Source organism: Bos grunniens, chromosome 13 (assembly GCF_055505025.1).
Source record: "Bos grunniens cultivar Pamir isolate PY7600 chromosome 13, Bosgru_T2T1.0, whole genome shotgun sequence".
NCBI classification, from domain to species: Eukaryota; Metazoa; Chordata; class Mammalia; order Artiodactyla; family Bovidae; genus Bos; species Bos grunniens.
In genome coordinates, this window is record NC_141177.1 from 20,423,715 (window position 1) to 20,435,757 (window position 12,043).

At 55.9% G+C, this 12,043-nt stretch overlaps 1 protein-coding gene across 2 annotated transcripts; it reads left to right on the top strand.

Annotated features, from left to right (window-relative positions):
• Window positions 1-1,948: 1,948 nt before the first annotated feature.
• E2F1 (E2F transcription factor 1) lies at window positions 1,949-11,400 on the top strand. Of its 2 annotated transcripts, XM_086332320.1 has the most exons (8): window positions 1,949-2,342; window positions 7,009-7,099; window positions 7,483-7,702; window positions 8,489-8,641; window positions 9,537-9,651; window positions 9,747-9,972; window positions 10,092-10,277; window positions 10,745-10,887. In XM_086332320.1, the coding sequence occupies exons 1-8, from the start codon at window positions 2,082-2,084 to the stop codon at window positions 10,861-10,863; spliced, it is 1,371 nt and encodes a 456-aa protein (XP_086188446.1). In that variant the 5' UTR covers window positions 1,949-2,081; the 3' UTR covers window positions 10,864-10,887. The 2 variants fall into 2 exon arrangements, with proteins under 2 accessions (XP_086188446.1, XP_086188444.1); XM_086332318.1 differs by having other exon boundaries at window positions 10,092-11,400.
• Window positions 11,401-12,043: the final 643 nt, after the last annotated feature.

Genomic DNA, 12,043 nt, shown 5'->3' on the forward strand with positions numbered 1-12,043 from the left:
GAGTGAGACCTACCATTCTAGTGGGAGCTTCTCGAACTGAGGAGGGAGGAGGGGGACAGGCCAACCCTGGGGCTGGAAATCCATTGCCTGCCAGATTGTGTCACTGGCTGGTTCACTCCTGAATGGGCTTCAGTTTTCCCTTCTGTACTGTAAGAAGCTTATTTAGTCTCTCTGATCACTTCTAGTGCTCATATAGTCTGGGATTTGCGATGAGTAATTTCACAAACTGCTTAAGAAACTCCTGGTGTGTTCCTAAACCACCTCATCTTAATGGTTTTTGAAACACTTTCAGATTCCTTGTACTTTTCATCCACATGGCAACCCTGGAAGGTGAGGTGGGGGAATGGCAGTGAGCCCATTTTATAGATGAGGAAACTGAGGCTATGAAGTGTCTGCAAGGTGCTGTTATTTGAGGCTGCCCCACACATTTTGGTTATACAAGTACACTGATTTGTTCTCCAGTGTGAATGTACATGAAAACCACCTGGCATGAGGGTAGAAGTTTGCTTGTGAAAATGATTCCTGGGCGCTTAGATTCTAAATTGGCAGGGATGGGGTGGGCCCATAGTTAACAAGCACCCAGGTGATTCTGAAACCTGGGACATTCCAGGTAGCCTCCAGTGTGAGCTTGTTTCTTTTTACAGCCCTTCTCAGCACCTCCTGTGGACCAGGCCAGTGTTGGGAAGAGGCCCTATTGGAGCTCCCAGTCTGATAAGGAAGGCAGATAAAGAGATCCAGTGTGCCCGCTCAGTGCTGGAACAGAGGTTGGGGTGGACAATGGAGGAAGCCAGTAACTTCAATACCTGAGTGCTCCCTGGAAGAAGTGATATTTATATGGGGCCTAGGAATCTCATTCTTGATTGCGTCTTAGCTTTCTTTTTTTTTCCCCTGATGGGTCAGTCCCCACCAGATGGCAGGCAAGTTCATAGAAATCATCAAGCCTTTTACATCTCTGCCCTCAGTGCTGGCACAGAGCCTGGCATAGAGGAGAGGACAGTATTGCTCAAATCAGCTGATCTGAGCAATGAGAAATGGCTGATGGAGAGGTCCCAGGGCCTCCGGATTAAATGCATTTTCATGCTCAGCATACTCACCTCCTCCCTTTGTGAGATCTAACATGGAATTAATAGTGAAAATTCCACATCATGTTGTAAATGCTTGTACCTGTTTCCCTCTTCCCTTTTTCACTATACTGTGAGTTCCTTAGCGCCAGGAGTCAAGAATGGGGCTTAGAGCCAGCTCTCAAAACGTTTGTTGAATGAGTGAATCAGTTCAAGCAGAAATTGTGCATAGGGTACTGGAGTTTCCAGCTATAGGAGGGCTTGTAGAAAAGCCCAGAGCTGTAGTAGGCCAGACATTCCTCCCCATTTTCTGACAGCTCCCTTCTGCTTGGGCTCTGGGTGAGAGGAATAGGGTGGCCACACGATTTGAAAGTGAACGGCTTTGGTGAGGAAGTTGAGGGAGATGGGCCGGAGCTTGGAGGTGGGCCTGAGAACCCAGAAGAGAGGAGGGGCAGTTTCTAGAGATCTGGCCGAGGGTGTTGGGGCCACAGGTGAGAGTTCTCGGAGTCACGTGGGGTCTGCTGACGTTGATATACTTAATGCACATTCTGTCCTCAGTGTCTCCACTTAGAGGCATCGGGCAGATGGGGGTGCGTCGGGGAGGGGGTGGGGCCACCACGCCTCGGACAGGGGCCGTCCCCTCTGAGGGCGGGGAGTGCGAACGCGCCTGGCACCGCCCCGACAAAGCTTGCGCGCGCCCCGACCCCCGATTGGCCGTGCTGCCTCGCGCCGCCGCCCCGTCCCGCCCTCCGCCGCCGGCACGGTGCGCTGCAGCCAATGGGCACCGTCGCCGTCGCCTCCGTCACAGCCCGAGCAGCCAATGGTGGTAGCGCTCGGCGGCTCGTGGCTCTTTCGCGGCAAAAAGGATTTGGCGCGTAAAAGTGGCCGGGACTTTGCAGGCAGCGGCGGCCGGGGGCGGAGCGGGATCCGGAGCGGGATCTAGCCCTCGCCTCGACCTGCCGCCATGGGCCCGCGCCGCCGCCGCCGACTGCCACCCGCGCCGCGCGGGCCGTGAGCGCCATGGCCGTGGCCGGGGCCCCCGCGGGCGGCCCTTGCGCGCCGGCGCTGGAGGCCCTGCTCGGGGCCGGCGCGCTGCGGCTGCTCGACTCCTCGCAGATCGTCATCATCTCCACCGCGCAGGACGCCAGCGCCCCGCCGGCCCCCGCCGGCCCCGCCGCACCCGCCGCCGGCCCCCGGGACCCTGACCTGCTGCTCTTCGCCACGCCGCAGGCGCCCCGGCCCACACCCAGCGCGCCGCGCCCCGCGCTCGGCCGCCCGCCGGTACGGACACCAGGGACACTGGGCCGAGTGCATGCCTTGGACCCCCGCGCAGACCCGGGCGGGGCACGATGTTTGGCCCGGCGGCAGCGGGGGCGGGGGAGGGTGGGCTGAAGCGCCCAGGCTGGGCGGTGCCGAGCCTGGGTTGGGCCTCAGGGCTCCGCCCTGGGGTGCGGGGTGACCTCGGGCCAGTCCTTGTTTGCTGCTCTGTGCTCTGGGCCTCAGCTTCCTCGCCGGAGCAGACTCAATGATAATAATGGTCCACGTGTATTCAGCTGTCGCTGACTGCATGCCAGGCCTCTGGCTGACTTCAAGGCAGCTAAAACTCACATCCATGCTGTGAGCTCGGTGTTGTCACTGTGCCCATCTGAACTGTGCCCAGAGAGGGGAAGTGGCTTGCCCCCTGGTCACAGGGCTGCAAGTGGGATTTAAACTGAGGCCTGCTGGCTTCAGACCAGAACTTGTGGCTGGGTGGTGGGCATGGCTGCTTGGGGAGGTCAAAGGGGGGTGTTCTGGGACCAGACCATAGAAGAACCATTGAGGAGACCCTCCTTCCTGCTTCTGGGACTGCCAGGTGCAGGCCTGGCCCTCTGGGCCTCTGGGGACAGGCTGCCTGGCTGGGAGGCCTTCTCTGCAGGGGCGGGGGTGACTGGGCCAGCTGCTGATCCCCTCCCTCTGCCTGTCCTTCCATCTGCCACCCTCCACCCTCCCAGGCCCTGGTTGCCATGGAACCTCATTAATCAGGCAGGCAGACCCCCGGGCCCCAGTGGAAGTCCTGGGTGGGCTAGGCCTCTGGGAGCTGGAGAGGAGGCCCCCAGTGCCAGGAGAGAGTAAATGCTCCAGGGAGATCCCTTGATAAAGTGCTCCCTGCACAGCAAGAGGCTAAAGACAGTTGAGACTAGGGGGCCCAGAGAGGTGTCTGAATTAGGGGGAGGGGGGAAGGCGGGGGCGGAGGCCTAGAGCTTGGTCCTGTGGGCTGCAGGACAGGGTGTGGAGACCAGTTTGACTGGTGCAGCCTGTGGGTAGAGTTAGGGCATGGATGGGCAGGCAGGATGGGGTCTCAGCACAGTTGGCTGAGCAAGTTGAGGCGGGAGGCAGGGCCCAGGGCAAGGAGGTGGAAGCCCAACTGCTGACGGAGGCCTGGGTAGCAGCTGGTCCCTGAGACATCCCAACAAGGTTCCCCCGACCCCTTTGGCCCCCTGCCCAGTATGTCCGTCCTTCGGAATCACTGAGATGCTAATAATAACAATAGGAGGCACCATTGTTTTGAGACTGTTTTGTGAGTTCGGCCATGTGCCAAGCACTTTACCCAATTAACTCGTTTAACCCTGTCAACAACTTTCCCGTTTTACAGATAGGGAAGCTGAGGCTTAGAGATGTTAGAACCTTCCCTGGTGAGTCAGCTCATGAGTGGTGGGACCAGTCCAGATTTCCTGAGTGGTTAACTGCTGGCATGCCTTACTTCCTGGAGGTGCTACTAGAGATGAAGGAAGCCCAGGGTCCCTTCCTCCTAATAAGTGAGAGGGAGGGAAGTTGCACAGGGTCAGTCCGCTGATTGGTCTCCTATACCCCAGCAACCTGTCCCTCCAGGTACCAGCTTGGAGCCTGATCCAGTAGCCTCTATTTAGCTGATTGACAGGTGCTTAGGCCTAGGGCTGCTCTGCCCTTGGGGAATGGAGCTTCAGGCTTAGAGGGACAGCCAGGGACTGGGATCAGGAGGTTTGCCCTCTGCTCCACACCCCGGGTGTCAGGGGCAGCCTCATTGGGTCTGAGCATTCCATTCATTCAGCAGTTGTTATTGAGTGCCTCTGAGGTTCTAGGCACAGAGGCACGTAAAGAGCCTCTGCCATCACAGTACTTAAGGGCTAGTACGCGTCTTCTGCCGTGAGCAGGGTTAGGGCCTGGTACCACCTTGCTGCTGTTCAGAAACATGGGCTCAGCTTTTGCTGTCCAACACCCCCTAATGTGCCTGTGAGTAGCCGCTGGCTATCTGAGCCGTGGCCTCCACTCTCTGCACTAGCATCTGTTTGGGGGCAGTCCTTGAAACAAGCTGCAGGCTCAGCTTCTGCACAGTGAGCATTCATTGAGTACCTCCTGCCTTCAAGGCTCTGTGCAATTCACCCATTACTCCCGGCTCTTTCTGTCCACGTCTCCCCCGTTGTCATGGCTCTTAAAAACAAACTGAATATAATACATATTTACTATAGAAGAAGAGATGAGAAAGTTGAGGGGGACAAGATCCCCAGCCCCATTCATTTTTCCTTTTTTCTCTTCCAGAGTCTGCTTTTTTTCTTTTTTTAAGGTGGTTATGACATCTTTCTAAAGTTTTAGAAATTGAAGTTTTTCCTTTACTTCTGTGTTCCAATAGCGCATCATCCCCGCTTTAGAGACAAGGCAGCAATTCCTCGTGGTCCTTGCCCTGATACCAAGGTTACTACTGAAATGGATTCTATAATAATACAATCTGAAGCCGAGAAAATGGTTTCATGAGCTTTTTAATCCCCAAAAGGGATCACATAAATGCATTGCTTCATAACCGTGTTTTTCTTGTCAATATGTCTTTGGGAGAGTTTTGTATCAACCTGCCCCCATCCTTCTTGACAGCAGTGTGGTATTCCAAGGGCTGGATGAACCAGTTTTTGTGGCCTCTCCCATGGATAGGTATTTGAGTCATCTGGATTTCTTTCATCCCTGCTTTTTGGGTCCCTGTGCCCGCATCTCTGGAGAACAGCAGCAGAGATGGGCATCCGTCTGCCTGAGTGTGGCATGGATCCACCTTCAGCTTGGGCACCCTTTTGAGGGAGCAGGAAGGAGGCAAAGGGTGCGGTTGGCTGGAGCATGCTAGGGTTCAGGGCTTTGGGGCGAGGCTGGAGAGCGGGTACATTGTGGTTTGGCTTGTGGGAGCCTGGCTTCCGGATGAGCCTCTGCCCAGCCCACTAAGGTTCGAATCCTGACTCCACCTCTCACTGTGTGACCTTTGCGAGGTGCAGACTCCTCAGGAAGTGGAAGTCATCAGAACCCCTGCTGCAAGGCGGCTGGAGGTTGTGGGTGATCACACGCAGGTGAAGCAGTTACCTAGCAGTGCTCAGGACACAGGAAGCACTCAGCATGCATTAGCTCTGATATTGGCAGATACCTGAGAAAATCTATGGGTGCCTGCGTGAGAGGGTGTGTCTGAGTCCGGCAGCATGTGGGGCGGTTCATTCAGCAAACATGCTGATGCCCAGACCTTACGTGCAGAGATTATTCAGACCCAGTGCCTGCCTCTGAGGGGCTCCCTGGCCTCTGGGTGAGACAAACACCTGCAGAAATTTCTGGCGAGAGACCATGTGGGAAACGGTTGCGAGGCTCAGTTTCTATTGCGCGATTGATTGGAAAGACTGAGGTGATGGGTAAGGTGCCTCTCTGGAGGGGGAAGCGTTGGTGTGAACTCGGAGGGAGGGAGGCGAGGGCCAGCCAGGGAGGGACCAGCATGGGCTAAGGCTTGGCGGTGCAGGTCTGTGAAGAAACTCAGAAGCTCAGCAGAACTTCCTGTGGGAGAAGTGGTGGCAGATGAGGATACTAAGGTGGAGGGGACAGACGGAGGCAGGGAGACCAGCGGGAAGACAAGCCGGGTGGTCCAGATAGGAGGTGCCAGTGGCTGTGGTGACGGGAATTTTGGCAGCTAGATGCGATGAGGGCAGTGGGTGGGCCTGAACCAGGTTCTAGCTCAGGAAACCCTGTGGGTGGCAGAGGGGCAGGTATAGCTGGTTTGGGTCAGGATATGAGAGAGATGCCTGTGAAATCCCCAGGGCAGTCTCCATTCTCGTGCGGGAATCCTGGCTCTGGCACTTCCTGCCTGTATCACCTTGAGTCTTTCTGGGCTTCAGTTGTCCTACCTGTAAGATGGGGCCATGATTCTGCTGCCTTATTCACAGACAAATCAGAAACCAGAGAGAGGTAGTTACTCACTCAGGGGATCAGTATCCCAATGGCTTAAAACATCAGACATTTGTTATATGGTTTCTGAGGGTGGGAAATTCAGCCGTGACTTGGCTGGGTGCTTCTGGCTGAGGACCTCTTCTGAGGTTAATGCCAAATGTTGGCCTGGCTGCAGTCATCAGAAGGCATGACCAGGGTTGGAGGATATGCTTCTAAGCCTGCCCGTGTTGCTGTTGGGGGCGGGGCTTTAGTTTCTTGCCACTTGGGCTTCCTTAGGGCTATCTGAGTGCCTACGTGACATGGCCGCTAGCTCCAACCACGAGGGAGGGATCAAATAAAGAGCAAGGAGGAAGCTTTAGTGCCTGTGTGACCCTGTCTCAGAAGTGACATACCGTCACTTCCACCACATTCTGTCCATTAGAAGCGAGTCACCAGATCGGGCCCATACTTAAGGGAACGTTAGGCTCCATCTGTTGAAAAGAGGAGAAGCAAAAAAGTTTGCAGACTACCATAGGTCCCCCAGGGAGGTAGTGGCGGAACTGGGGCTTGAACTTCTGCCTTCCAGTTGAGTGTTCTGTCCTGCGGGGTAGGATCATGCTGCCTGGGACCTCCCCCTCACTCATACTCTTGGGCATCCTGGTAGAGTGACTGGGGCAGGGGGCTGCCCAGAAGCACCTGGTCTTCAGCCAGGTCTCTTGTGGCCCCACTCTCCTGGTTACTGGGCATCCTCCCATTGTTTTTGCCATAGGTGAAGCGGAGGCTGAACCTGGAAACTGACCATCAATACCTGGCTGAGAGCAGCGGGCCAGCTCGGGGCAGAGGCCGCCACCCAGGAAAAGGTACCCCCAGGGCTTGGGCTCGGGCAGGCCCCCTGGCCAGACCCACATTGAGGGGGCGTGGACAGACAGGCATGCTTGCAGAGTAAGCTCTGGTCTGTCAGGCCTGGGTCTGATCCAGGCCTCAGGGGGCCCCAAGGGGCAGCTGGAGTGGCCGCCTGGCATGGCTTCCCCAAGCCCTAGCGGGTGGGAAGTTCCCCAGCCGGAAGAGGAATTCTGTGATTGGCAGGCAGCAGTCATGGGGCCTCCCTGCTTGGCCTCACCAAAGGGAAGGAACCATCTGCCCCCTCCCACCCCCACCCTACCATCCTCCTGCCCTGCCGTTGCCAGGGAGCCCAGTGTGGCTGGGGGTGGTGCTAAGGGACCTTGTCCTGCCTGGCCTCCAGGTGTGAAGTCCCCAGGGGAGAAGTCACGCTACGAAACATCATTGAACCTGACCACCAAACGCTTCTTGGAATTACTGAGCCGCTCGGCTGATGGAGTGGTCGACTTGAACTGGGCGGCAGAGGTGCTGAAGGTGCAGAAACGGCGCATCTACGACATCACCAACGTCCTGGAGGGCATCCACCTCATCGCGAAGAAGTCCAAGAACCACATCCAGTGGCTGTAGGTACCGGCCGGACAGGAGGGTAGGCGGAGGCCCAGGGTGGGCCGGGCCAGAGGAGCTGAGAGCCATACCTGCTGTGGCTGCCTGCATCCCCATCTTAACAGCTGGGCAAACCGAGGTTTAGAGAGGAGAGCTGGCTTCCGTGAGGTGATGGATGCAGGAAAGAACACAAATCTTACATATCTAGCGCAGCTCAACTTTCCATTTCTTCACCTGGGTAACCACCATCTGGATAAGGATAAGGAACATTTCCAGCACCCCAGAAACTTCCCCTGTGCCTCTTCCCAGACACTGTCCCTTCCTCATACCACCCAGGTGACCACTGCTCTGGCTTGTGTTGCCGTTGATGAGCTTGGCTAACACAGCTGTGTTTGTTTTTCCCGTTTTCACCTCTTTCCCCGGTCATCTCACTCCACTCTGACACGTCTGCGTTCTCAGTTTTGGGTAGATACTCCATTCTACATCGATGTGTTCATTTCTTCTCACTTGACATGTCTTACAAATGCTTCCACTTTTGTATCCGATGCGTCCATGTCTTTTTGCACAGCTACAGAGTGTTCCACGGCATGTCTTATCCTTGTGCACTTACCCAGCCCCCTACAAGGGCCACGTGGGTGTTCACAGACATTCAGGCCCAACTCTGAACCCAGCCAGTCTGCCTTGGAAGCCTGGCTGAGGAGCCAGGCCGTGAGGGGCAGGGGGCAGCAGCAGACTGGTCGCTGAGGGTCACAGCTCCAGGGAAGAGGGGCTGGGAGCTGCTGACCCCTCCTGTTGCCTCCCGGCAGAGGCAGCCATGCAACGGTGGGGATCAGCGGGCGGCTTGAAGGATTGACCCAGGACCTCCAGCAACTGCAGGAGAGTGAGCAGCAGCTGGATCACCTGCTCCACATCTGCAGCACCCAGCTGCGTCTGCTCTCGGAGGATGCTGACAGCCAACGATATCCTTGAACTGCCTGGAGGGTCATCAGGGCCCCATCCAAGTGGGAGTGGAGGGCCTTACCCTGGGCCCTGGATTTAGGAGAGGGTTCTGGCTTTGGATACTGGTCCTGGCTCAGCATTCACTCACGATGTGACACTGGACAAGTTATTTAACCTCTCTGAGTCTCAGCTTCCTCTGGAAAAGGGGAAAAACAATCCTATTTCAAAGCTGTACAGATTAAAACCAGAAACGCTAGTATCAGTAATAACTGATTTATTTAACACAGGGATAACATTTAATACAGGGATTCAGTACCTAGTTGTAGCTTCAAGGTTAGAGTTGCTTTTATTTGCAAAAATAGAAACTTTATTTTGAAAGAAGTTATGTTTATACATTTTGGAGATAACGGCTCAGACGGTAAAGAATCTGCCTACAGTGTGGGAGACCCGGGTTCCATCCCTGGGTCAGGAGGATCCCCTGGAGAAGAGAATGGCAACCCATTCCAGTATTCTTGCCTGGAGAATTCCATGGAGAGAGGAGCCTGGTGGGCTATAGTCCATGGGGTCACAGAATCGAACATGACTGAGCAACTTAACACACACACACACACTAATTGACATCAAGGTCATGGGTCTGAATAAATTCTTAGGACTATACCTGGATTTAAGTAATTTTTATGAAATGATTATAGGCAGCTATCATTACCTTGAGATTCAATAGGTAGAGTGATCTCATTGTACAGATGTAGAAGCAGGCTCAAGGGCATGAGATCTGCTTGAGACCATGTGCCAGGCCCTGGAGTGGGCGATGCAGAGGACAGGAGTGACTAGGCAGGGATGGGCTCTGCCTTCTGAGGTGTTCTGGGTGGGTGGCCCCCAAAGGCCAAAGATCATATGGTCCTTGACTCCACCAACCCTGGCCTATGTGACCTGCCAGGACCTTCGTAGCATCGCAGACCCTGCAGAGCAGATGGTCATGGTGATCAAGGCTCCCCCTGAGACCCAGCTCCAAGCCGTGGACTCCTCGGAGGTGAGACCTGGGAGTCTAGACTGGACCAGGGTGGACTGGGCTGGGCTGGTAGTCCAGCTGAGTCTCAGTTTACCCTGCCTGCTACCTCCACCCAGAACTTTCAGATCTCCCTTAAGAGCAAACAAGGCCCCATCGACGTTTTCCTGTGCCCTGAGGAGAGTGTGGGTGGAACCAGCCCTGGAAAGACCCCGTCCCAGGGGGCAGCTTCGGGGGAGGAGGACAGGACAGCTGACCTTGCCACTGCGGTGCCACCACCACCATCATCACCCCGCTCATCCCCTGCCACAGATCCCAGTCAGTCCCTGCTCAGCCTGGAGCAAGGTTGGTGAAGGCTGGGTGGGCGGGGTAGGCTGGGCCCCTTTCCCGGGTGGGTGGGCAGGTGTGTCAGCCCCTCCCCGCCGGGGGTGTCCCCGGCCTGTGATGCTCACCCGTCTCCCCAGAACCTCTGCTTTCCCGGATGGGCGGCCTGCGGGCCCCCGTGGACGAGGACCGCCTATCCCCGCTCGTGGCGGCCGACTCACTCCTGGAGCACGTGAAGGAGGACTTCTCCAGCCTCCTCCCCGAGGAGTTCATCACCCTGTCCCCCCCCCACGAGGCCCTCGACTACCACTTTGGCCTCGAGGAGGGTGAGGGCATCAGAGACCTCTTCGACTGTGACTTTGGGGACCTCACTCCCCTGGATTTCTGACGGGGCTCAGGGGGACCAGGGCCTCCTGAGATGCCCACCCCGTCTCTGCAGCCCTGGAGCCCCCCGCCCCTGGCCGTCCTAGCCTAATTGGAAACGTTTAATTTATGCCCCTCTCTCCTACCTCCAGTGGCTTCTAGCTCTGGAGTCTGGCTCCTGCCAGGAGGCTGAGCAAGCCAGGAAGGGAATTCTGTTTGTGGTGTGTTTGTGCATGCACCCAACCCCCGACGTGTGTGTCCATGGGGTGAGTGGTGTGTGAGCATGTGTGTGTGCATGTCCCGGGGAATGAAGGTGAACACATCTGTGCGTGCACTGAAAACACGCCCCAGTGTGTCCACGTGTGTGTGCATGAGTCCATGTGTGCGCGTGGTGGGGGCTCTAACTGCACTTTTGGTCTTCTTGCTCCAGGGGCCCCACGAGGCCCAGGGTGGCCACCTGCCCCCAGAATCCTGTCTGCTGACCAGGCCAGGTGGCGAGGCCTTGGCCTGCTTGTTGGCAGGACAGCGAGAGCACTTCTATCGTCTTAAAGGTTTTTCTGATTGAAGCTTTAATGGAGCGTTATTTATTTATCAAGGCCTTTTTGGCAAGCTTGGGGCATCAGCAAAGGGTAGGAGGGATGTGGGACTGGTGCCGCGACTCCCTTACCCCTGAGCGAGGGCAGGGGTCCTTGAGCTGTTTTTTGCCCCACTCGGAAGGAGCTGAGGCCTGAGTGGTTTATTTATTCGGAAAGTGAGGGAGGGAGACACAGACTGACTGACTGACAGCCATGGGTGGATTGAGGGGGTGGTCCCTCCCCATGGGGTCACTGCAGGGCCCCAGCTGCCCCCAGGATGGATGTGAGATGGGAGAGGTGAGTGGGGGACCTTCACTGACAGGGTGGGCGGGAGGGGTGGGGTGAAGGGCCTCCCCCCCCAAGCCCAGACCACAGGGGCCCTTCCTGTGGCATTTGAAGTGCCCCCTCCACCCCACTTCTTGCTCTGCCCCACCCTCCAATCTGCACTTTGATTTGCCTTCCTAATAGCTCTGTTCCCTCTGCTTTGGTTTTAATAAATATATTGATGGTGTTTGGGCCCAGTTTGGGGACTGTGTACTGGGAGCAGGTCTGTGGCGGGGAGAGGTCAAGGTTGCTGGCGTGATGACCGTTCCCTACTTTCCGTTTCCCTGTCCCTGCCTGGCTTCATTTTATTTGAGCCTCACAGCCCCAAGAATGATCGGTTTCATCACCTTTTTTTTTTACCCTAATTAAAAAACTGGTCCGCTAAAGTAAGCAATGAATTCCCTTTTTTCCAGCCACAGAGAGGCCACCCTGATCAGTTGGCTATGCTCCTTCCAGATGTTTCTGGACATTTGTAAACAGGCAGCAGATAATTACAACCAGCTGATTCTGTGTCAGATTCTGGGGACATGTGTTCCCTCCCTTTGTGGAGCTCTCAGAATCTGCTGGAGGAAACTCAAATAAATGAGAAAATCAGGGAGAGCTTCCTGGAAAAGGTGGTGTCTGACCTAGAGCTGTAGGATAGTAGAAATTAAGAAGGAAGCAGAAGAATACACCAAGCAGGAGAAGGCAATATGGGCCCAGGACCTGAGAGAAACCAGGGTGGCTGGAGCCCTGAGGTGAGGGCCAGAGTGGAGAGACATTCAGTCTTGGGCTTTATTCAGGGGGAAAGAACTGGTGAGTGTGAGAGGAGTGATGCTCCCTTTTTATAT

Excerpts from the sequence above, each read along its gene's own strand:
- E2F1 (XM_086332320.1), top strand. The coding sequence starts at position 2,082 with ATGGCCGTGGCCGGGGCCCCCGCGGGCGGCCCTTGCGCGCCGGCGCTG. Across the intron at positions 7,100-7,482 it reads AGGCCGCCACCCAGGAAAAG|GTGTGAAGTCCCCAGGGGAG; the intron begins GTACCCCCAGGG and ends CCTGGCCTCCAG. Across the intron at positions 8,642-9,536 it reads GAGGATGCTGACAGCCAACG|CCTGGCCTATGTGACCTGCC; the intron begins ATATCCTTGAAC and ends GACTCCACCAAC.